The sequence below is a fragment of the Ursus maritimus genome, unplaced genomic scaffold (genome assembly GCF_017311325.1).
Source record: "Ursus maritimus isolate PB19 unplaced genomic scaffold, ASM1731132v1 scaffold_22, whole genome shotgun sequence".
In the NCBI taxonomy this organism is placed as follows: domain Eukaryota; kingdom Metazoa; phylum Chordata; class Mammalia; order Carnivora; family Ursidae; genus Ursus; species Ursus maritimus.
The window spans coordinates 34,597,833-34,623,890 of NW_024424675.1; the positions used below are offsets into that span (position 1 = coordinate 34,597,833).

General features: G+C 50.8%; 1 protein-coding gene across 2 annotated transcripts in view; it reads left to right on the forward strand.

The window, feature by feature from the left end:
* The window catches only part of EYA2 (EYA transcriptional coactivator and phosphatase 2), a 282,437-nt gene that overhangs the window by 212,242 nt on the left and 44,137 nt on the right, over positions 1-26,058 (forward strand). For both annotated transcript variants that reach the window (XM_040638425.1, XM_040638424.1), the window contains exon 10: positions 4,222-4,311. In XM_040638425.1, the coding sequence (XP_040494359.1) occupies positions 4,222-4,311 (90 nt within the window). The remainder of the gene's footprint in view (positions 1-4,221; positions 4,312-26,058) is intronic.

The following is a 26,058-nucleotide window of genomic DNA, read 5'->3' on the forward strand; positions in this document are numbered from 1 at the left end:
AAGAAGAAAAAAGAATGGATTCGGCATCGGGTGAGACAAAGCCAGTGGCTTTCCCTTGCCCTCACTGTGGATGTGTTTCATGTTAATTACCACTGAGTCTCCACCGGTTATATTCCCTTAGTTTCTCAGTCTTTGCAATCCTGGAAAAACATTTTCTACTTGGATAAGATGGTCTGGCTCAGGGTCACACTCTGTGTTACTTAACTCCTGGGACAGTTGGGCTATTCCAGACTTTTCCACCTCTTTCAGCCAGTTTTTATCAAATTCTTTGAAAAAAGGTCCCACCTATGCAGTTCAGAACAATCTCCAAGGCAGCATGCAGGCAGATTTTAGGAAAACCTGAAACAATGAGACTTCTCAAGGAGTAGATCAGTATTCTCAAGGTTCTCCTCAGAAACATCTGGGCGTCTTTAAAATTTTGTTTGAATTTTTTTAAAGATTTTATCTTTAAGTAACCTCTACACCCAACGCGGGGCTCGCACATCCATCCCCGAGATCGAAAGTCTGACACTCCAGCTGCGCCGGCCAGGCGCCTCAAAGTTTTGTTTTAATTTTTAATTATATGATAAGTATGTGAATCCCTTCTCTTTCAAAACATTGTAGAATATTCTAGCTCATGCTAAAGTTCACTTTCATCCTTACTTCTAATTCCTGTCCCCTTATCTCTGCCTTCCAGAAGTAATTACTGTTCTTACCCTGGGTACATCCTTTCAGATATTTACAAATATATAAGTGCCTACGGAAAATATGTGGTAGCACCGTATGTGTTTCTAGTAAATGTTAATAACGTGCAGTATATAACTTTCAGAAAACTGTTACTTTCACTCGATATTATTTTTTTGATATGTCCATATTAATACGTGGAAATGTGGTTCATTTCTTTCAACTGAATTTAGTTTTCCGCCGAATGAATATACTACATTTTATTTCTTTAGTAACCTTTGGCCAGACAGCTAAATTGTTCAGTCTTTTGGTATTTACAAACAACTCTGTAATGAACACCTTTTCACATGTCTCTCGTTCCTCTGTATGGGTTTTTCTCTAGCGTAGATAATGGGAAGTAGAATTACTAAGTGTGTTGCCTTTCATTTTTAATTTAGTCTTTTTTTAATCCAGGAAATATATGCATATAGTTTAAAACTCATATAGTTCTACAAAGGAAAGCGTTAAGAGAAACTGAAGTCCTCAGTGGACCCCACACACTGTTTCTTTCTACCCACAGGCAACAACTTTGAACCTTTGCTGATTTTTGGGGGACTTACCTCCAAATTTCTAAGTAACCTGCTTATGTTATTACTTCTTGATTTTTTTTTTCCATTTTAGGCATGCTCCCTGGCTTCCCAAACCAGAAGATGAGAATTAGGCTCTCTTTCCTCGCCCTGGCCCCCATCACACACATGCAGACTTCCTCCCCACATCCTGCCCGTATCGATAAGACGCAATCAATTTCAGCTGTATCAATACTGAGTATTTGCCACCCTCTAGCTTCACAAAATACTTTTCACAGACAGCCCATTCCGTATACAGTAATTGCTTTTCCTGTTTTATGCGCTGACCTGGGAGTTGACATTTTTCTGCATAAATCCTTTCTGCGGATGAGTGTGGCCGGCAGCTTCTCGCTTCTTGTCTAGCGTGCAGAGGGCTGCTCATCCGTGGTTAGGCGCACGGCCTCGCCAAGAAGGAACGTGCAATCATGCAGGGGTGAAATGGTTCAGGGGTGAGTAATTTATGGAAACACCCCCCAAAACCCTTTCCTGGGTCACACACTGATTCCCTGCTTGGCCCTGAAAGGTTTGTTTTCCTCATTTTTTCTTCATTTTTCACTGAATGCTCTACCCTGCCGCCTTCCAGCCAGGACCCAGAGTGCTAAGCTTTGGCTTTTGGGGCCCTAATGAGGTGTTTCACCTAATGGCTGTGTTCCTGGGCTTGATTCTTCACAGTTGTGTGTGTGAAGCTGAGATCACCAGCTACATTTTTTCCCCTTTTTTTTTCAGGGTCAAGAAGGGTTTATGTTGTTAATTATTTTTATAATAGAAGTAAGACGGCCTCCCGGTGAAAAATTCAAGCAGGAAAAGACATGTACAGAGTCACAGTACAAGGTCACCTCCATGCGCCCTGTCACCCCAGCCCCTCCAAGCCCTCCTCACAAGCAGTGCTGCTCCGGGGCCACACGACCTGGGTTCAAATCCCAGCACTCACTAGCTGCAGGGCCTCGAGCAAGTTACCTAACCGTTTTGGGTCTCAGTTTTCTCATCTGTAAAGTGGGAAAATAATAACACCTAACTCATAAGTCCTTGTGGGAATTAAACGAGTTAAGTAAATGAGGTAATTAATACAGTGGCACAGAGAAAGCACTTAATAGATAGTAACCTGGAATATTACCAAGTGTTGTATATCCTTTTAGACCAGTGGTTCTTAACCTTGGCTGCACATGGAAATCAGGTGGGTGGAGAGATTTCAAAATTCCTAATGCCTGGACCCCATCCTCAGAAATTGATTTTACGGGCCTGGGGGAGGGCCTGAGCATCAGGATTGTTACCTTCTCCTGATCATTAAGGTGTGCAGCCGGAACCGAGAACCATCATGGCAAGTATGTTCACGCGTATTAGTTAGGATAGGTGAGGTTATGCTGCAGTAACAAACATCCCCCAAATGTCAGCTACTTCTCTTTTATAGTACATGCCCATTCTGGTCTGTTGCAGCTCTGACCCGCATTCTCTTTTCTCCGGAACATTTAGTCTTGCGAAGTGGGAGGAGAGAGCAGGACAAACCACGCACTTGCTCTTAAAGCTTCGGACCAGAAATGAAACGTAACTTCTGCTCACATATCATTGCCCAGTGCAAGTCACATGGTCTCATCTGAGTTCAACAGCCAGGGTATTTATCAGGGGTTGGCAGACCTTTCCTGCAAAGGGCCAGATAGTAAATATTTTAGGCTTTGCAAGACGCAGGGTCTCTGTGGCTCCTCCTCACCTCTGCCTTCAAAGCGCAGAAGCAACCATAGACAATACTCTGTTTAAAAATGTAGGGGCGCCTGGGTGGCTCAGTCGTTAAGCATCTGCCTTCGGCTCAGGGCGTGATCCCAGGGTCCTGGGATCGAGCCCCACATCAGGCTCCTCCGCTGGGAGCCTGCTTCTTCCTCTCCCACTCCCCCCGCTTCTGTTCCCTCTCTCTCTGGCTGTCTCTCTCTGTGTCAAATAAATAAATAAAATCTTTTTTTAAAAAAGATGTAAAAAGTCAGGGATCCTGGGTAGCTTGGTTGGTTGAGCGTCCAGTTCTTGATTTCGGCTCAGGTCCTGACCTCAGGGTCATGGGATCAAGCCCTACATTGGGCTCCATGCTGGGTGTGGAGCCTGTTAAAAATTCTCTCTGCCTCTGCCCCTCCCCCCACTTGCATGCCCGCAGGTGTGCCCTCTCGGAAAAAAAAAAAAAAAGAAGAAGTGGAAAGTCGCTCCTAGCTCACGAGCTACACACAGACAGGCAGCAGGCCAGACTGGGCCCGTGGGTGTAGCATGCCAAGCCCCGGTGTGGATCATCCTACAGGAGGTCTGCTGCAGCCTGTGTATGGGACAGAGAAGGGACCCTTTCGTTGCACAGTTGGCTTTCACACGTTCTACTGTGGTGCAACTTGCTTTTGTTACTTCATATCTTGGTGAGAGTTTCACATCAGTAACTCTCACATGACTTTACTTTTTTAATGGCGGCCTCGTTTTCCGAGGTAGGGATGGACCACTATGGAGTTTTGTTTGTGTGCTTGTCTTTATAATTAATCCTCTTGTGAGAGAACAGTGATATCGCGGTATTGGGAGGAGTACAACAGCATCCACAGACAGATTGTAGCGAAGAGAGAACCAACACGTCAGCTCTCCCGGTGGGTTCTACCTAGCTTACGCTGCGTCCCTGCGGTCTTCCAGGCCTCCCTGGAAGCGGAAAGGCTGGGAGGAGCCCTCCTTTCTTGCTGCCATTCCTGGATCTGGCAACGCTGAGCACAGCTGCAGTTGTAGGGGCATTGGGGGGAGAGGGCAGATAGAAACGGGGACACCTAGGAGTGAAATCTCAGGAGCCGTCCAGCATCCTCACCCAGACCCCACATGGAGACACAGCTGAGGCCGTGTGGGAGCCCGTCAGGAATGACCATGACTACCTTTCAGTGGGCGGGGGGGGAGAGGATGGGAGAGGGAGACCCCACTGGCAGGTGACTCTGTCCTTTCTTTCAACCAGGACACCACGACGTCGGTGCGCATCGGCCTGATGATGGAAGAAATGATCTTCAACCTTGCAGATACACATCTGTTCTTCAACGACCTGGAGGTTTGGCATTGCCCTCCCCCCCCCCCCCCCCCCGTTCCATGTTGTTGTCACCGTGTTTAATGACCTGCGTCGGGTTCGGGGGAAGAGACGCTGCCTTTTCTCTTTTCTGTTTCTCCTTCTTCCTTTGGAAGCTAGAAACTTTTGCTGACGACCCCCAAGAAGGCACAAAACCGCGGCCAGCGACAGTTTATTGAAAACACACTTGGCCAGCTGATCTCCCCAGCTTCCCCATGCGGCCAGTGGGCTTCTCTCCGCTCTGGTGGTGATGTCCACTGGCAGTTTCGCTAATCCAATAAAGGCTGTGTCGTCTCTTCCTCCTGAAATTTACTATTTAATAAGTTTATTAAGGCAAATTAGTACAGATCCTCCTGGGGCAGTAGTAATTAGCAGTGGGCCAGGATGGAAGCTTTTAAAAACAATTTACATTGCCCTGAAAACATGTTTTACGGAGAGAGAGAGCGAGCAGAGGGACTGCTGCTTATTTAGTGTCTGCCCCTGTGCCCCGAAGCAAGTGGCGAAAGAGATAGGAAAAGGGGCGGGCGGTGGGGGGGGCAGCGTCAGAAATCAATTTAATTCCTTTGTTTATACCCAGCCTGTGGCAGAAAGATTTGAAAAGAATTTCAAATGGAAAACATATTTAAAATTGAACTGTTAAGGCAAAGGACTAGAAAGCTAAGTTAACGAATAAGGATAAGGCACTGTACCAAAAAATCACGCTCTGGCCAACTACTACAGTGAAGTTCAGAGCTAATCTCTCTGAGCTCCCTGGTAGCCAAAGCAAGGAGGGAAATACAATGCGCGATTTACCCCTATGAAAGAGCAAGCAGCTTTCTCCGAGGTGAGAAGGGGTTTTTCGGCTGATAAGAGGGTTAATGTGGGGATCTAATGGCTTTGTAAATTGTATTTGCATTTTTGGTTTACCAGATTGAAAAACGAAGGTAACCTAAAATTATACTGTGTATGAAAGAACAGTCCTGTTTATCTTAGCAGGAATATTTTTTCCTGGAATCAAAAATCCCTGGGACTAGCCTGGGAAGTAGAAATATGAGGGCTAAGAATTCAGATCTGGGCTTGTCGGCCCAGAGCATGACTAATATGTATCATCAGGAGGGGATACAGGTTTTCCTTTCTGGTCTGCGGTCCTAGACTTCCAGAGGAGGAAACCCTAGCTAAAATGATGAATCTTGTGTTGTGTCCAGCCTAGGCAAGCCATTTGGGCCTCAGCCTTTCTATCTGTGAAGTGGAATTGATGTTCTGCCCAACATCTCGGATTCCATTAATTAACATATAATGTATTATTAGGTTCAGAGGTAGAGGTCAGTGATTCATCAGTCTTATGTACCACCCAGTGCTCTAATATTATACCCCGTGCCCTCCTTAATGTCCATCACCCAGTTACCCCATCCCCTCCACCTCCAGCAACCCTGTTTATTTCCTAGGATTAAGAGTTTCTTACAGTTTGTCTTCCTTTCTGATTTCATCTTGTTTTATTTTTCCCTCCCTTCCCCTATGATCCTGTGTTTTGTTTCTTAAATCCCACATATGAGTGAGATCATGTATTTGTCCTTCTCTGATTGACTTATTTCACTTAGTGTAATACCCTCTAGTTCCACCCATGTTGTTGCAAACGGCGAGATTTCATTTTTTTTGATGGTTCAGTAGTATTCCATTGTGTATATAGACCACATCTTCTTTATCCATTCATCTTCAGTGGACATCTGGGCTCTTTGCATAGTTTGGCTATTGTGGACATTGCTGCTATGAACATTGGGGTGCAGGTGCCCCTTCGGATCACTACCTTTGTATGTTTGGGGTAAACACCCAGTAGTGCGATTGCTGGGTCGTAGGGTAGCTCTGTTTTCAACTTTCTGAGGAATCAGAGAGGATCTACATAGAAACTCATTGATGACAAAAGAGAACGTTGGTGTGGTGGGTGGTTCTGTGAGCATCAAGCCCAGGACTGTCCCTTCAGCCAGATCCAACGTACAGGTCCCCTTTACAATGACCTCTCATGTCTTGGGGAAAAAGAGGGAGAAGGAAGGGAGGGAGAGAACCAACGAGCAAAACAAACATGGCAGTTGGATTCAGCAAGTATATGTGGAGCCTAATGTAATAGAGTCGGCTGATTGCAAATAAGAAAACCTGACTGGCTTTAGCAAATGAAAGGGAATTATTGGCTCTTATCATTGAAAAGTCCAGGGTAGATTTAGTCTCTCAAGATCTCCTCCTTAAAATGTTGGCTCCATGAGGGTAGGAACCCCAGCTATGTCACCCTCAATCCCCAGGGCCTCAGCAGTAAACAGCCAAACAAATCCATAAATGAGAAAGTTCATTTAATGAAAAGGTCGTGAAGAATATAAAACAATGAGGTGTGATAGTGAGTGATGGGAGAGAGGGGGTAGGCCAGGGTGGGGGGGGTGGTCAGCACTCTTGAGGGAGTCAGGCGAGGCCTCTCGAGGAGGTGATGCTTGAGCCAAGGCTTGAAGGATGACAGCAGCTAGCCAGGTGGAGATCTAGAGAAGTGGGACCGGCACATGCAAAGGCCCTGCGGTGGAAAGCGTGTGAAGGCCACAGTGACTGTAGTGAATCAGTGAAAGCACAGGGGCGACTGGGATGAATGAGTCTGGAGAGGGAGGTATGGGTCAGACACCGGCCAGGGACATCAGTTTATTCTAAGTGCTGTGGACAACCATGGGGCCAGGGAGCATTGAACAGGAAAAGCTGCATGATCTAGTTTATGTTTTAAAAGAACTGCTCTGGCTGCTGCGTGGGGAATGGGCAATAGGAGGGAAGGGTGGAGGTTGGGAAACCAGCAAAGAGATTATTGTGGTTGTCCAAGCAAGAGGAGAAAGCTGGGTTGGATCAAGGTGGTAGGATGTGGGCTTCCGGATGGCAGGACCAGGGCGACAATGCCATCCTCTGAGATGGGCACACAGAGCAGATGTGGGAATGCAGTGGGGAAACCTATCCTTCTGTCAAGGACGCGTGGGGTTTGAGGTGTCTGCGACACCCCAGGGAAGATACCAAACTGACGGGCAGAGATAAGAGTCTGAAGTCCCACACAGTAAAAACACCAGACGCGCAGTGGGCACTTCATCGGTGTGGGCTGAGCCTGAGGCTCAGAGCCAGGCATTTTGCCAGACTGATGTGTGTTTCAAGGCAATGTCTTTAGTCTTCCCCCTCCGCTGTTCCTCATTGGCCCCGACGTGGAAGTCACACCCCTTGGCGAAGGACTTAATTCCCAGCTGGAGCTACTCAGGGAAGCCAGTTTGGTTTTGTTCCCTAAATGTTTTTCAAAAATGTCCCCAGTGCCAGAAGCCCCCAAGGCACCTCAGCGGAATTGAAACCATGGTACGCGATCAAGTTAAGACTGACACAAGTGAAAACAGTGTGCTTGCCGGTGCAGGGAGCCCTCGTCCACATCCCGGGGGCACGCTTGCCGGTGCAGGGAGCCCTTGTCCACATCCCGGGGGCATGCTTGCTGGTGCAGGGAGCCCTGTGTGCTTGCCGGTGCAGGGAGCCTTGTCCACATCCCGGGGGCACGCTTGCCGGTGCAGGGAGCCCTTGTCCACATCCCGGGGGCACGCTTGCCGGTGCAGGGAGCCCTCGTCCACATCCCGGGGGCAGGCTCCGGGGGCTCCGGGGAGACTGCGGGATTCGGGAGAGGGGCTTGGCCTGCCCAAGGCCAGCCCCTGCAGGGATGGCGGGGTTTTAGGGTCCCCTCTCTGCTCTGAGCCTGCAGTGCCACCTGTAAATAAGGGAGTTCGCTCTGGCAAGCAGCAGCGACTCCGGGCAAACTCAGCGTCTGCCAGGCCCTCCCCCGAGCGCTGCGGCTTCAGTGGCAGATGACACGCAGCAGGTCCCCGCCCTCAAAGCCCGGACCTGCCGCTGGGGAAGCAGACCAGAAACACCTGAACAGGTCACGTCAGATAAAGTGCCCCGAAGAGAGACCAGCAGAGTCTGGGAGGAGACGGTCATGAGGCTGTCGTTTCACTTGATACCACCAGGTAGGGTTTCTGCCACACGTGAGCAGACAGCTGAACGAGGTGAGGGAGCGGACCGTGCGGGCATCCGGGCAGGAACGTGCCAGACAGAAGAGCAGGGCAGAGGCCCTGAGCGTGGTCCAAGTTGGCAGGTTCCGGAAACAGGGAGGCTGGCGCCCGAGCGGGGAGGGTTGTGCTGGGCAGTGGGAGCAGGAGCTGGGGGCAGATCACGTGGGGCTCTGGGCCATCCGGAGGCTTTGGAGAATCTTCTCAGGGTGACAGGAAGCCACTGGAGAGTTTTAAGCAGGATGGCACCAGCATCTGACTTCCATTCCGAGGCTCCCTCTGGCTGAAGGGGGCAAGGGTGGAAGCGAGTATCTGAGTTTGGTCAAGTCAGGCGCGCAGCCCCCCATGTGAAAGCTCTCACGGGGAAGAATCCAGAGACAGGGTAGGTGCCAAGTTCAGCTGTATCTCAGGCTCTCCAGGACACTTGTCCTGAGCTGAGGGCAAGCACCTTCTAATCCGCTCCATCTGCCTTGGAGTCCTGGCTCCACCCGTGCCTGGCCCGGAGCCCAGAGCCCGGGGCAGGTGTCTCCCTCTCCTCTAGCCTCAGTTCCCTCACCTGCTCAACAGGTAGAAGAAAAGCCCTGAGCTTCCAGGGTTGTAATGACAGATGGGAGAGGATGAAAGCCTTGCCCTGGGGCTGGGCAGGGGAGCTTCATGGTACCAAGCAAACCGTTTCGTTTAAATCATTAGATGTTTATTTTACTACGAGCTAGAAAAACACAACTAGCTTGCCCCCCTCCTGATTTCACCGTGATTCAAAAGCAGTGCACGCAATGCAGAGATATGGCAGAGATTGTGACTCCGGCCGCTGGAGCTTGGGCAGAAATACCGCCAACCAGCTCCCCGCTCCGGGCCACCTCGCCTTCGTGCGGGAGCTGCTTAGAAGCTGGGGCAGGGGACCCCTCGTCCAAAATGTTGGCTGGGTTGCAGGGCAGGGTGCAGGCTCAATGGAAACGCATGCCTACGGCTTAAGACCTGGGGAGACCATCCTCCAGGCTCACGGAACTGTGCTCACCCTGAAAGCCCTTTCTTGGGGAGCCTCCCGAGCTGCCACTTCCTAGAGGGCTGTAGGAGTCACAGCCAAAGCTGATGCTGGACCCAGCCCTGCGGCCTCCCTCCCAGCTGAGCGGAGGCTCCGGGGAACACAGCTCTCTTGGTTTTGACTTCCAGGCTCAGGCTGCAGGGGAGGAAATGCCAGTCAACATGGCCCTAGGGTGAAAACAGCGTAGCAGGTCCGCATTAAAGTCCTGGCCTCACTTTTCCCGGTCTTCCCTCTTTCCCCTGCTTCTGCCGTAGCTTGCATGTTCTCTCTCTCTCCCCACCCTCCCCCCAGAACCTCGTCCATCTGTTCTTTCCTTTTCTCTCCCTCCCTTCCTTTTTCCTTCTTTCCATTCTTTGTTCCTTTATCCATCCTTTGTTCCCTCCCTCCCTCCACTTATATTTCCAGCCCATCATTATCTTCCACCTAGCCTTTTTTCCGTCCATCCCTCCATTTTTCCTCCCCCACATTCATTCATCCAACTGTGCAGTCATCCATCTTCCTATCCACTTATTTTCCACCTTCCTTCTTCCCACATAGTCCCCAGCTTCCTTCCCTCTCTCCGGCCTTCCCCGTCCTTTCTTCCATCCATCCACCTAGCTTTCCTTCCTTCTTCCTTCCATCTTGTCCTTCTATCTTGTATTCCTCCCATTAACTTCTGCTGCCCATCTTTTACGGACCAGGGGCTCTAGTCACAGAAGTGAGCCATGTATGGCCCCTGTTCCTGAGGAGCCTGCCTTCTGGTAAGGGACACACATGTGCCACACCATCATAGGACAGGTGGGCTAGGACTGCTCTGCTGGTTATTCCCAAGGTGGCTCCGCAGAAGCCCAGAGGAGGAAGTGATTAAGTAGTCCTGGTCGGGATGAGGGGACCAGGCGAAGCATCAAAGAGGAGGAGATGCTTGGGTATTAAAGAAAGCATAAGGATTTGCTGGGGGGTTGGGGAGGTAGTAAAGGAGAGAGACAGGTGGGAAAAGAGTATTCCCAGGCCAGGGAACAGCAGGTGCAAAGGTAAAGAGGCAAGAAATGGATTGATATGTTTGGGGAACATACAACACAGAAGTTAATACTCCTGCAGACAGATCTGTTTTTGTTAACTTATTTCACCTTCTTAGATGAAAATGCATATCAGAAGTACCAGCCAGGCACTTCAGCAACTTAGAGATAAATTCTGGCTTGCAGAATTTATAGCTCAAGAGTGATTGTTCAGGTCCCACTCCATCTATTAAGGGTATATGAACCCCTGAAATCGAATGCAACATATGTGTATGTGCACAAGTAGATGTCTCTAGAGTGGGTGGGGGGAGCACCCCATTCCCCTAGGGTGAGGATTTGCCCCAATATTAAGCCTAGCCGCTTTGGGAGATGCAAGCGTTTAGTCTCTTTTTCTACCCTCCTCCCCCCGTAAACCCAATAAAACCAAGAGAAGGCAAAAGAAAGTAAACTTGGAGCTGAATTAGAACCCAGCTCCTTTGTAAAAAGAAATGTTGGCGTGTAGGGCCCCTGGGTGGCTCAGTCATTAAGCGTCTACCTTCAGCCCAGGGCGTGATCCCAGGGTCCTGGGATCGAGCCCTGCATCGGGCTCCTTGCTCTGCTGGGAGCCTGCTTCTTCCTCTCCCACTCCCCTTGCTTGTGTTCCCTCTTTTGCTGGCTGTCTCTCTCTCTGTCAAATAAATAAAATCTTTAAAAAAGAAAAAAATTTTTTTGGAGTGAATAGGAGCCCCCCAAGCTCTCTGCCCAGGGCCAAACACCCTGCAGGTGTAGGCTGGAAGGCGGGGAGCATGGGTTGCCCGCTGGGCTGGTTCGATGTGTTGCCAGTGGCAGGAAGAAAGCAGAGTCCTGAGAGCTCCCTGCCCCCACACTCATCCCTGCTGGGGACATGAGCACCCGCAGGCGGAATCCGCAGCTGGGAGGCCCTGGCAGTCACGCAGCTGCGGTCTCCACCTGTCCAAAGGCTGGTGACAGCAGGAGCTTCCTGCGGCAGAGAGAGACCTCTTCTCCTCCAGCCACCCCAGAATGAACGGGAAGCAGAGCAAACACCCGACCAGTAAGGCGGCTGTGGAAGTACAGGCCCTGAAGTCAGACTTTGGTGTGAACCCCATTTTGCTGCCTGCTGAATGATCTTCGACACAGTGTGACTTCAACGTTCTGGGCCTCAGTTTCCTCTTCTGTAAAACGAGGATGAAAACCTATCTTGTAGGTTGTTGTAAGATCCGAGATGGAGTGTGTAAAGCCCAGCTCCTCCATGGCACGAGGCTGCCGTGCGCTGCACGCCAGGTGCCTGGCCCGGGCTAAGCACTCCACAGTGACAGCGAAGCTTGTGCCATTTGTAACCAGACCTGCAGGTTGACTGTCCTTTGTCCTCTGCCCCTGGAAACCCAGAGCAGTGAACGGTCTCCATCACGCCTCGCAAATAACCCTGAGAGGGGGGAGTCGCTAGGAGCAAGTCCAGATCCAGACCTGGGAGCAGACCCCTGAGTGGTGGTTCCTGGACCCCCTGAGACTCTGCCTGTCCCCACTCGGCTTCAGGGGCCACTGGGCTCTGCCTCATTGGCAAGGAAAGGAGGAAATGTTTACAGCCGGTGCAGCCAGCTTTACAAGAAGCATGAGGCACTTCCACTAAGTGCCCGTTCAACCCAAATGCCCGGCGCACAGGCTGCATGCTGTAGATACTTTTTGAAATGACTTTGATGGGCACGAAAAGCCAAAGGATAGCTGCAAATCTCCCCTGTCCTGTGGGCTTTTACCAGAGGCAATATGAGGCAGTGGTTGAGAGCAAAGATTCTGGGGCCAGATGGCCTGGGTTCATAACCCAGCTCTGCACTTACAAGCTGTGTGACCTCAGGTGAATTACTTAACCTCTCTGTGCCTCTGTCCTCATCTGCAAAACAGGAGTAATGATAATACCTGCCTCATAAGATTACTCTGAGAATTAAATGAATTCATGTATATAAAGCTCCTAGAACATAACGGTGCGACATAACTGATGGTTATTAGTATTATTTTATCATAATTTTCATCATCCTTATGTGCACATAGAATCATCACCTGCAAAAGTGCCAGGAGTTTGTGCACAACCCTGGGCAGCCAGCTGTGTTTCTTGCCCCCCATTTCACAGACGAGGAAACTGAAGTTTAGAGAGGATGAGGGATTGCCCAAGCTCACGGTAGCTGTGAGGATTAAGCCCAAGATTCAAGCCGGAGTTTGCTGGACTCCAAGGCCTGCACTCTTAAAAAATGCAAATCTTCAAAAGAAGAATTCATTATTTCTGTTTCAAGATACTATAACTTTGATTAACAATAGATTTGAAAAGCCGGACCTTGTGGAATGGCGGAGATTTTACAGGCGGTGTGATGAGGAGTGTTCGCAGATTCCAGCAAGAAGGCTCTCAGTTTGGGCAAGAGAAAGACGTGAAACGGAGGTCATCGCGAGCCAAGGCCAGCGCCGCATGTGGGAGAGGGTGGGCGTTGTTACCATCTCTTCTCCAGGAGCAGGCGCTGTCGGGGTTTGCAACCCCGTTATCCTCATCGGTGTGTTTTAACCCAACCCGAGGGCAGGGCCATCCTGCCAGGACGGTGTTTGGAAATGGGAGGGAGGGTGCAGGTTGTCCCAGGAAAGGGACGTGCTGCTGGCTTTTGGCAGGCAGGGCCAGGAATGGCAAATGACCCAGCACTGTGCACTGCCCTGCGCGTGAGGAACTGTGACCCCAAAATGCCGCCATCAGCTGGCTTTACGACATTTCTAGATCACATAGCGGACGGCACAACCCAGGTCTCAGGCGGCCGGCTTTTCCTTGAATACCAAAAAGAAAAAAAAAATTGTTAAACTTGCGGGTTTTTTCCTACTAGTATCGGGGAGCGGGGGGATGAGTGACACATTAAGCCAGTGATTTCATAGGTGGTATTGCTTAGGATGAGGTGAAGGTTTTCTTTTATTTTTATTTTTATTTGTTTAGAGGTGGGGGTAGGGGCAGAGGAATCTCAAGCAGACCACACCCAGCACAGAGCCCGACGTGGGCCTCGATCTCACGACCCTGAGCTCATGACCTGAGCTGAAATCAAGAGTTGGACATTTACCCGACTGAGCCATCCAGGTGCCCCTGAAGGGAAGGTTTTAAACGTCTGAAAAGGAGAATAGATTCAAGATAAAATGAGAAGTAAACGAAAGGGGCTTCCACAGAACAAAATCCAGGACAGCCACATGAAGGCCGGACACCGGAACCACTGCCACGGAGGCTGCCGCTCCCCAGAGAGGCCTCGCGCTGGGGAGAGAGTGGGGATGCCGCCCCGGGATCGGAGGACCCAAGTTCAAATCCCCATCCCACACCTTCTTAGCTCTAAGACCTTGAGCAAGGCACTGAATTTGGCCGAGTCACCATTTCTTCCGCAGGTCGCTGTGGGACTGAAATGAGGAAAAGCCTTCAAAATCAGTCCTTCTCTCTTGCCCGCACTCCCGCTTCCTACCACGCAGGGAATGCTAGCATTTTTGAAAAAGCAACTGAGACCCTGAACATTTATAATATTTAATTTTAACTAATTTTTTTTAAGATTTTATTTATTTATTGGAGAGACAGAGCTAGAGACAGTAAGAGAGGAGCAGGGAGCAGAGGGAGAAGCAGGCTCTCCTCTGAGCAGGGAGCCCAATGCAGGGCTCGATCCCAGGACCCTGGGATCATGACCTGAGCTGAAGGCAGACGCTTAACCAACTGAGCCACCCGGGCGCCCCTGCTTTTAACTAATTTTAACGTGAACAGCTGCCTGTGGCTGGCAGCTGTCATACTGGACAGAGCAGAGCACATACCTCATTGTAGGAAGTTCTGTCAGTGCAGCTCTAGAATCCTCAGTTTGTAAGACACAACCTGCATTTTCAGTGATGATGGTGATGGTGAAAATCATCATCAAAGCCGACATTTAGGAGCGCTTCTGTACCAAACACTGACGAGTTTGCACGTGTAAACTTGTGTAATTCTCCCTGCCGTTACCCCATTGTCTTCGTCTGCTGGGCGTCCACGACAAAACACCACAGACCGAAGGGTGTAAACCACAGAAATGAATTTTCTCACAGTTCTGGAGGCTTCGAGGTCCCCGACTGAGGTGCTGGCAGATCTGGTTTCTGGCGAGGACTCTCCTCCTGGCTTGTAGACGGCCACCTACTCCCCGTGTTCTCATGGCCTCTCCTCAGTGTGTGTGCAGAGACAGAGAAAGGGGGCTCTCTGAGGGCCCTTCCTTTAAGGGCACTAATCCTGTTGGACCAGGGCCCCACCCTTATGACCTCCTTTAACCTGAATATTTACTTCCTTAGAGGCCCCATCTCCAAAGACAGCCACACTGGGATTCAGGGCTTCACCATATGAATGGCGGGAGGAACATAGACATTCAGTCCACAGCACCCATTTTACAAACGAAGAAACTGAGGCGCAGAGAGCGAGGTTACGTGAACAGCCCAGAGTCGCACAGTTGCCAGTGGCAGTATTCAGACGCAGGCGGCCTGGCTCTGGAGTCTGAGGGCTCACCCACCGTGCTGTCTCCCAGGGAGAGCGGTTGCCCTCTGCCTTGGGAAAGAAGATGCCCCACAGGAAACCCAAACTCAATACAGTGCTGGAGACGATGGGGCCACAGGGAACGAGAGAGCAGAGAGGGCCGATGTAGCCAGGACGTCTGGAGAAAGACAAGCACGGTCTGGCAGCAAGAGGAGAAGGAATTCCCGGCGTAAACGCACAAGACAGACAAAAGCTCCTCCATGAGTTAGCACACCGTCTCTGCGGTGTAGACACAAAACAGAAGTCACACGGATAACAGCAACGGAAGCCCAAGGAACCACGACAGCAGCCTCACTCCCCACCCGGAAGGCGAGCAGAGCAGTAGAGGATCTGAATGCATTTCTAGAAAGAAGGACGCGGGCCCTGGCAGGAGCTGAGTGGAGGGCACAGCTGGGAATGCTAAACACAGTCACAGCCGCAGCTGACACGTCCCGCATGTGGTCCAGAGGGCCTGCCTGCACTCATTCGGGCCTTACACCGCCGCCGACGGTCAAGACGGTCGCGTACCCCCATTTTTGAGATGGGAACACTGAGGCAGCACGATGTTAACTTGCCCAGCGCTGCCCTGTACTGAGCTCGCACGTGCACGTCCTCACTGAGATCTCACAACAGCCCGGCGAGGGGCGGTTCTGTGTCTCTCTTTCAGAGATGAGGAACCCGAGGCCCAGCGAGATGTCACGTAAGAGCAGCGTGGAAATCTCATCCCCGGCCAAGCCGACCTCACCACGGTTTTGCGGTGCCCCGAGGGGGCGAAGAAGGCGTAAGACCCGCAGAGTGCAGGGAAGAGTAGCATCCTTTGTAAGCAACAAGACGGACCTAAAGGTTTTCTGGCTGAAAATAGCCCTCGCCGGATTCAGGAGCGGCCAGGCAGGCGGGCGGGCCGGAGGGGGCGCGTCCGGGAAGGATCTCGCTAGAGGGACTCCGGAGTGGCTGGAACCTGGGCAAGCTGTGGCCGCCGGCCTGACGTGCGGGCCTGACGGCTGGCGGCTGATTTACGGTTCTGCGGCAGCGATCGGGGAATAACAGTTCACCACGTCAGCGCGGGGCTGCTCTTCCAGGCACCCTGCCCAACCGGCCATTAAGGCAGTGCGGCCCACGGCCTCTTTGGTGCTCTTCGGATAAGCTAAACATTTAGACCACACAAGACAGACAGCCCGGGTTTCCCTCCCAGGGAGCAGGCCCCTCTCGGGCTGGTCTGGAGGCCGCAGGAAGCAATCCCACTTAAACACACACCCGCCTCGAAAGAGGAGGAGTGACCAGGGAGTCCGTCTGGCCTGTAAGGAGAGTCATTTTTCTAAAGCAAATTTGTCAACAATTTCCTTTCTGCATTCGTGTCTCCAGGCAGCCAGGGACAGAAAGTAAGGGGATCAGAGCTCAGCAGGCCAGGCTGGGGAAACCCCAGCTGTCGCCAGCTTCACCAGAGCGAGTTGTGATAAGTATCTGTCCCTGCGCTTTGCTGTTCCGAACCGAACAACGATGGGAACGCTGAGCGCCCCAGCCTGCGGGATGCAAGCTAAGGATGTTCCAGGCCTTAAATTACATTTTTATTAGGAAAACAGGAAAATCAAAAAGACCACGAAGGAAGATAAGCCTTTGGAACAAGAAAAAAAGAAAGAGAAAAGAGGTAGCGATGCCCCGCCACATCCAGAATGAAAGGAGGGACATGACTGTGGGTTCAGGGGGGATTCTTTTTTTTTTTAATTATGAGAATACTGTACAATATTATACCAATGAACTTGAAACCTAGATGAAGTTGACACTTTGCAGGAAGATCTAAATCACCAGAACTAACCCAAGGGGAAATGTAAAAAAATAAATAAGCCAACGACGGTGAGAAATTGAAATGGTAGTTAAGGGTGTACTCTCAAAAAAGGCGCCAGGCTGAGCTGGGGTTTAACAGGAATTCTGCCCAGCATTCGAGGAAAGGATAAATCCCATTTTGCACAAACTGCAAAGCAAAGAAAAAGATGAGATGCTCTCCCCCCACATTTTATGAGACGAGCATCACCCGGAAACTAAATCTGGACCTCGAGCACATGACAAACGGACGGATCGCCGTCGTTGCCGATGAAAGCCGGGGCGCTCCTGCAGGCCCGCAGGTAATCTCACCCGCGCCCTGTCACTCTTCACCTAAGTGCCACTTAGGCCCTCTCTGGGCTTCGGTTTCAGACCCCTGGTGAAAGAGGGATCTGGACTATAATCAGCACCATTTCTCAGGCCTGCCACATGCATCTCAGGCCTAACACACCTGCAAATGGGAGTACTTAACCACGTTTCATCATTTTTTAAAAAAGAAACTGGAGACTTTGTCACCTGAGAGAGCCCCAACGAGCTGACGCTCTGCTAGCAATGGGCACACCCAGCACCCAGATCTTGGGTTCTATGACCACGTCCCAGGGAAAGGAGCCAGTGCTCCTTGGAGAAGTGGCTGATTCTAGGGCTGGGGCAGGAAGTACACAAAACACGTGAGGAGCATCTTCCGGTGTGAGAAAGCAAGGAAGTCCAGGAACCAGCGACGGTTCAGTGGTACAGTGACGGAGGACGTCAGAGGGACACAGGAGCTCCCTGGAAGAGTTCCCAGTGGCCAAAGCTGGAGCGCTTTGACTACTGAAACAAGGAACATGCTATTGGATTCTAAGTATTCCCGCTCCGTGAGAAGCCTGCTTCTCCCTCTCTCTCTGCTTGCTGCTCCCTCTGCTTGTGCCCTCTCTCTGTCAAATAAATAAATACAATCTTTAAAAAAAAAAAAAAAGGGGCGCCTGGGTGGCTCAGTCATTAAGCATCTGCCTTCGGCTCAGGTCATGATCCCAGAGTCCTAGGATCGAGCCCCTCGTCAGGCTCCCTGCTCAGTGGGGAGCCTGCTTCTCCCTCTGCCCCTCTCCCTTCTAGTGTTCCCTCTCTCGCTGTGTCTCTCTCTGTCAAATAAATAAAATCTTCAAAAGAAAAATTTTATGCATTTGAGAGAGTGCACATGTGAGTGGGGGGAGACAGAGGGAGAAGCAAGAGAGAGAGAATCTCAAGCAGACTCCCCGCTGAGAACAGAGCCAGATGCGGGGCTTGATCTCAGGATCCTGAGATCAGGACCTGAGCTGAAACCAAGAGTCAGATGCTTAACTGACTGGGCCACCCAGGCGCCTCCTGAATAAAGATACTCCATCCCGACTGTGAGCTTTGCATAGTGACTGCCTTTCAAAGAGCACAGTATGGAAAAGAGAGGAGAGGAACTTTACAGCGAACAAATGTGACGGAGACTACCTGAGCCAGGTGGTCAAGGTCACCATGAGCAGTGGTAAAGTCGTGCTGACAGGCTGTACCTTTGACATGATGCGGTGAGAATGGCACTTTCCTTCTGCAGTCCTGCTCACCCAAACCCATAACCCCAGTCTAACCATGAGAGAAACAACAGGCAAATCCCCACTGAGAGACATTCTGCCAAACACCTGACTCGTACCCCTTTGAAGTGTTAGCAACACCAGGGAAAGTCAGAGAAACAACCGCAGCCCAGAGGAACCTAAAGAGAGAAGATGACAGAATGTAGCGTGATGCCCTGGTTGGGATTCTGGAAGAGAAGGATGTGAGTGAGAAAACGAAGGAATTCTGAATAAACAATGGACGTCAGTTGGGCCGTTCTCTCTCAGAGGAGGCCCGGAGGCAGCAGCCACAGCACCCAGCCAGGACGGCACGATCCTGAAGCCCTGTTTCCAGGGCAGCGGCAGGTGGCCATGTGGTCCAAGCAGCGGGGGTGGCAGATGCGCAGAGGGCCCAGCAAGCCCCGGCACACCGCATCGACCACCCCCTGCATCGGGACCCATCCGGCCCTTCGGGGGCCACGACGAGGTAGCCCACCAAAGCTGGCAGGGGCTTCCGCTGGGAATGGACACGGGTGGCTGACATCCACGAGAAGGTGGCACAGACCATCAGGATCTCAGTGGATTCACGAAGGCCGAACAAGCCACATGGTCCCTGTAAACGAGTCCCATGGCCCCCAAGGAGGGAGACAGCTCTGCTGAAGAAGCCAGCGTGGCCACCCAGCTGACAGGCCAGGTCACGCCCCCACGGAACATCCGTAAGGAGAGAGCCAGAGCCCTACAGAGGAGAACTGCAGGGTGTTTGCCAGGCTTCCCATGGCCCGTGCCAATGCCCAGCTCTTCGGCATCTGGGCAAAAAGGGCCCAGGAAGCAGCAGAGCAGGATGTTGAAAAGAAAAAGTAAAGTGCCACTGGCAACTTGTGATTTAAAAAAAAGAGAGAGAATTGACATTAGTTAATAACAATATGGTAATTTTTATTTATTAGTTGTGACGGGTGCACCATACAAATATAAGATGTTAGGACGCCTGGATGGCTCAGTCCATTTAAGCGTCTGACTCTTGGCTTCAGCTTAGGTCATGATCTCTGGGTCCTGAGAGCGAGCCCCACATCAGACTCCACGCTTAGCACGGAGTCTGCTTGTCCCTCTCCCTCTGCTCCTCCTCTCTCTCTCTGTCTCTCATAAATAAAATCTTTAAAGTACATATATACGTATATATATATATATATGATGTTAACAATAAGGAAAACTGGGCGTAGGATATATGGGAACTCACTATACTATATTCGCAACTTTTCCGTAATCTAAAATTATTCTAAAACTGAAAGCTTTGATGCTAAGTAAGCCGGCCAGGATCACATACCTGGAAAATGGCAGGGCTGGGACTGAAGCCCAGGGAGGGGCGTTTGAACACCAGCCACAGCGCCCAGGAGATGGGAACCTGAGCGTCGCTACCCCTTGTCTCCTGCCCCCGCTCCCTGCGATGCATGTGCGCGTCGCGTCCTGACATGCTGGCGGGGTTTGACTGAAGAATGCAGTTTTCTGCTTTGTTTCTAAATTGTCTCACCTGCAGAGCTGGCCGTCCGTGAGCCTCCCTTGACGGTGAACTCAGGTCAATTTGACCATTACTGTGCCAGGCACCAAGTTCAGGCCTGTAGAATTCAAAAGAGTGATAATAGCAGGAATCACGCCAAACACGGCAGATGTGGCATTTTCTACACTTTGCAGAGTGCCTTACCTGTACTGACTCGTGTAATCCTTGCAATACCCCAGCGTGGTAAGTGGTGTTCCATAGCTCAGGTATAGATAGGACGCTGACGGTCAAAAAGACTCAAGAGCTTGTCCAAGACCATCAAGTTAATGAGTAGCGGGGCCGGAGTTCGAACCTAGGGTCCAGAGTCTATACTCTTAACTGTCGTGTTCTCTGATGGATGCTGCCTTTCGCGTTTCCCAATTTACTGCATTAAAGAAGAGACTGGCCATTATGTCAGGCCTAGGTTAGTCCTAGAGTCCCCACAAAGTGGGGAAACAGAGACAAGTTATTTGTCCTGATGTGAGGTGGAGTTGGGGCAGTTTTTACAAAGGAGATTGTAACAACAGAGCCTCCACAGGCTTTTGGCAAATGGAAAGGGAAGGAAAAGACATTCGAAATAGAAGGCACGGCAGGTGCAAAGGCCCTGCGGCAGGAGCGCACAGGCTGTTGAAGGAACAGCAGGAGGCTGCCATGTCTGCAGTGCAGTGAGAGGTGGTGGGAGATGGGGGCAGGGTGCAGGCATAGAGGGCCTGAGTCTCTGTGAGGACCATGCTTTTATGCAAAGGGAAGCGGGAGCCACTGTGGGGTTTTGAGCCAACAGGGACAGGATCTGACTCAGGTGTGAACAGGACCCCTCCGGCTGCTGGATGTGGACTGGGCAGGGAGGATGGGGCGTAGAAAGGGTAGAAGCAGGAAGAGTGAGGAGATGGCCCCAACAGACTGAGTCAGGGATCTGCAAACTTCTTCTGTAAAGAGCCAGATAGTAGATATTTTAGGCTTTGCAAGTCACACTGTCTCTGTCTCGACTGCTCAGTTCTCTCGTTGTAGGATAAAAGTAGCCATAGACAGTAGTAAATGAATGAACTTGGCTGTGCCGCAGTAAAGCTTTATTCGCACAGATGGGTGGAGGGCCACATTTGGCGCACGGGTTGTAGATTATTGAGCCCTGATCTCGGTGGGAGATAATGAGGGCTTGGAGCATGGTGGGAGCCGTGGAGCAGGTGGGAACAGTCAGACTGTGGACATATAGTGACTGTATATTGACTTCTGGTGGATATACATTGACGGGAGAGCCAGCTGGATTTGCTGATGGGTTGGTTGAGGAACATGAGGGGAAGCAAGGAGTCAGGGACAACTCCAGGACACCTGCAGGATCCGGCCCAGTGTTGGACACACAGTAGGTGACCAGTACGTCTGTGTGTTGAATTAGCGGTGCAGCATTTCATGTTCGTGATGTTAAGTCCCTGGAAGGCAAGACCCCTTTTCATCCTTGAAACTCTCTGCTCTTGACCCATGCATCGTCCGATGTGGTTCTGGGCCCAGAGTCAGTGTGTTTACAAATAGTTTTTGTGGTTCTGGGCTCCTCTTCTCCCTCACCATGTAGCCTCGGGCATTGTGTCCATTTGCCAGGGCTGTCACAACAAAGTACACAGACTGGGTGGCCGAAACAACAGGAACACTGTGTCACGGTTCTTGACACTAGAAGTCCAAGATCAAGGTGCCGGCAGGGTTGGTTCCTTCTGAGGGCCATGAGGGAGAGTCTGTGCCATCCCCTCTGTCCTCATGCTCACGGGGCATTCTCCCTGCATGTATCTGTCTCGGCGGCAACATGTCCCCTTTTTATAAGGATGCCGCCATATTGGATTAGAGCTACCACCCTAAGGACCTCACCTTAATTTGATCCTCTGCAAAGAGCCTATTTCCAAATAAGGTCCGTTCACAGGTCCTAGGAGTTAGGGCTTCAACAGCTTTTGAGGAATCACAATTCAGCCCCTAACAGGCAAGGTTCTGCTCTTCTCCCCACTTCGTTTTCTCCTCCATGAGATGGGATGTCAACAGTATCCCCCTTCATATATGCAAAGTGCTGAGCACAGCCTCTGGCACGTTGGGACCTAAGTGTCCCTCAGTGTCAGATCCTGTCTGTCTCCTTCCCATGAGACACTTTCTGTTTTCGAAGGCAACACATATGTGTATTATCCTTATAGAAAAAGAGAGAGTGAAGGAGGGGGAGAGGGAGGGAGGGAGGGAGTAGGCATTTCAACAAGATTAAAGCCTCCTTTGACCACTAACCCGTCCCAGCGCTATCCCAGATAGAACTGCTGCTTCCAATCAGATGTGTAAGCTTCCAGATCTTTCTTTTCCCATTTATGTATATGTATAAATCCATATAAGATATCTTACTTTTTTTAATGGGGTTTTATAAATATCGCTGACCCTTAAACAACATGGGGTTTTTTAAAGATTTTTTACTTATTTGTTTGAGAAAGAGAGGGAACAGAGGGAAGAGCAGAGGGAGAGGAACAACCAGACTCCATGCTCAGCACGGAGCCTGATGTGGGGCTCGATCCCACGACCCCAAGATCATGACCTGAGCCGAAATCAAGAGTCGGACACTCAATCGATGGAGCCATGCAGGAGCCCCGATATGAGTTTGAATAGCACGGATCCACATACTTGCAGCTTTTTAAATAAATACCGCACAGTACTGCAAATGTATTTTCCTTACGATTTTCTTAATACTTTTCTGTAGCTCACTTTACTGTAAGAATACAGTATACAATAGCTATAATATATAAAATAGGTGGTAATCGACTGTTTATACTACCAGTAAGGCTTCGGTCAACAGCAGCTATTAGTAGTTAAGTTTGGGGGGGCTGTCAAAAGTTATACACAGATTTTTGACTGCTTGGGGGTCAGCGCCCTAAGCTCCCGTGCTGTTCCTGGGTCAACTGTATGTATGTATATATACACACATATGTAGATTATATATACACACACACACATATATACACACATATATATACACACACATACACACACACATATACACACACACATATATATACACACACACATACACACACACACATATACACACACACACATATATATACACACACGTATATATACACACACACATACACACACACACATATACACACACACACACACATATATACACACACACGTATATATATGATGTGATACCGGATGTATCCTTCTCCAGCCTGCCTTTTTCCCCACACAAAGGATGTCTTGGAAATATTTCCATGTGCTAACACAAAAAGCTACCTCATTCTTCCCACCTACCCCTGCCAGGTAGGATTCCACTGAATGGACATACCACATTTTATTTAGCGTTGATCCAGTTGAGGGAACTTTAGGCGTTTTCCTGTTTCTCGCTGGGATGATGGATATTCTTGCCCAAGATGACGTGTGGGTGTTTCTCTGGATCCAAAAGTGTAAATTCCTCACGGCTGGGATTGCACGGAGGCCCAAACCTCTCAACTAGGTCGAGGCATGGGAACCCTTCCTCTGTCTTTACGAGCAGGTCCTGCCCGGACCCCCCAGGATGGTCACACTTGAGCCTGAAGAGGCCAGAAGCACCCTAGGCTGTGAAAAGCCAGCATCCCACCTTCGAGGACTGCCCCCCACGCAGGAGAATTGAGGGGCACAGGATCTCCCCCCCCGAGCTCCCATCCTCTGCGTTGTCCCACTCCCCTCGTTGCCAGCCCAGGCTCAGCGGGTAACTGGATCCGGGTCAGCTGGTGGAGTATGAGGTAGCGTCTAGCTGAGCGTCCTGGTATTTTATTAAGTCCGAAATGTGATCGCTACTGTTGTCACACTTTAGCACCCCCAATGATCCCCTTGCAAATGAGAAAACCAGAGCCTCCCACATGCCTTTCCCCTGACATCAGGGAAAGCACAGGGAACCCTGCCCGGGGGCCTGAGCCCGTGTGACCCCCGAGCAGCTTTCGAGCTTGAGGCAAGGGCTGGGGGGCACAGGGAGGTGTTTTTCCAATTCCAGGCAAAGCAATGGATGGGGGAGAAGTCTGCTCTAATTTTGTTTTCTCTGTGCCTGGGTCTTCAAAGTCAGCGTTGGCTTTTAAAGACCGTTTTCATGGACACATCAGGCTTGCTGGTAGAGGACTCTTCCATCGGTGTAAGATTTCTGTGGCTCGGAGGGCTCCCACTAGCATGCCCACTGGGGCCATGTTAAGCAGGTCACGTGAAGGGAAGAAAACCCAGACGAGCCTGTAGAGCCCTGGAAAGGGCTAAGAATGGGACAGGGCATGTACAGTCTCAGAGTAGCTGAAAATCTGGAAAGACAGAGAAAGAGAGTGAGAACAAGCAGGGAGAGGGAGAGAGAGAGAAAGAGAGGTCCCCTGAGTTTACATATTGGCCTCTGTTTCAAAAAAATGTTTCAAGCATAGTGTGGGCTGCATAAGCCACGTCTCCAGGCCAGCTTGCAAGCTCTTCCCTCGGTGAGCTTATCAACACAGCAGAGTTGTCGGCCCGGTTCCTTCACCCCTCAAGAGCAGCACTAGAATTTTCTGTGGTGATGGGAGTTCATGTGCTGTGCAGTACGGTAGCCACTGGCTACATGTGGCTCCTGAGCACTTGAAATAGGCCTAAGGAACTAAATTTTTTAAGCTCTTGAATATAAATTTATTTAACTATAACTGTCAATAACCACATGGGGCTAATCGCTACTGTATTAGACAGCGTGACTATAGAATCGTCCAAGTTGGGATGTACCATCGTGCTCGACTATTTTGGGAAAGGACGGTCCCTCTTGGGGAGGGGCATCCAGTAGACCTGAGACCACCAAGCATCGATGGGGATCCCGGGCACATGGAAAGAAAGGGAATGCGGAATGAGGAACAGTAGAGGCTTGGGTGTAAGCTCGCTCAAGAGTGGTCACTCAGTATCCCCAGTTTTTTCCCAGCGCTCCAAAGAGCTTCTCAGTTGGGTTCACCACTTAACATCCACCATGTTCTTTGCCATCTGCTCTGACTACCACCTGCCCACATGGTGGAACTTCCCCACTGCCCTTTCCAGCCAGGCCCAGGCGTTGTTCCCAGCCCATGGATATGAGAGGTCCCATGGGTAGGGACTCTGAGTCATACTTAGCCACAGAGCTGTGGGCCAGAGTCTGCCAGGGGCTCTGGAAGCGATCCTCACCTCTGGCAAACCCCTCTGCAAGCCAAAGCCCATTCAGGGGACCAGAGAGAGACTAGTGGCCACACCACCCCTTTGTCCCGGGTTCCAGCCTCGATCCCCACAGAGTAGCCTAGGCTGCCCCAAATGCCACTGTCCCCACCCCCACATCTCCATAACAACAGGGTTACCCCTGTATGTCTTTTAAAAATTAATGCGGGAGGGGCACCTGGGTGGCTCAGTCGTTAAGCGTCTGCCTTCAGCTCAGGGCGTGATCCCGGCGTTATGGGATCGAGCCCCACATCAGGCTCCTCCGCTATGAGCCTGCTTCTTCCTCTCCCACTCCCTCTGCTTGTGTTCCCTCTCTCGCTGGCTGTCTCTGTCAAATAAATAAATAAAATCTTTAAAAAAAAAAAATTAATGCGGGAAGGGGTTCCTATCATCCCTCCTCGCCCCCCGCCCAGAGCTCCTGTTCTCTAAGATAAATTCAGGCCTCTTCCTTATGTAAGAAGAGATGTGCTCAAAATGTTGAAAACACCTTTTTTCCAGATTCTACCCTCCCATCAAGAGTCCAGAGATGTCACCACCAATTTTTTTCTTAGAAGTCATGCTCAGAGTTCCACGTGCTTCTCCTCTCCCTAGCAGTGTTTTCCGGGAGATACCTGCCTCCTGAAATTACCTCGCAACCAAAATGTGGCCATTTATAAATCTGAACACAATAGTAGAAACTACCATCCATGCCACACCTGCGTTCAGCCCAGCACCCCCTTCTCCTCACGCCAAGCCCGTGAAGGAGGCTCCGCTGTCCCGCGTTTCCCAGCACGACCTCTGAGGCTCAGGGTGGTTATGCCGCGGGCTCGAGGTCACACAGCCGGGAGGTGGTCAGACGCCGGAGCCTGAGGCTCACCAGGCCCGCGGGAGCGGGCGCAGCAGGCTCACGGCCTCTGCGTGCCCATCCTGTCACCTGGGGGGACCTCAGGACGGAGGCAGAGGTGACGGATGTGTGTGTTGCGCGGGGCTTCGTGGAGGCTGTTGTGTCACCTGGTTGCGAAGTGACAGAAATCCGACTCCACTAGCGTAAACCGAAGAGCCCGGGGGCGTTCCTGGGGTGGGTGT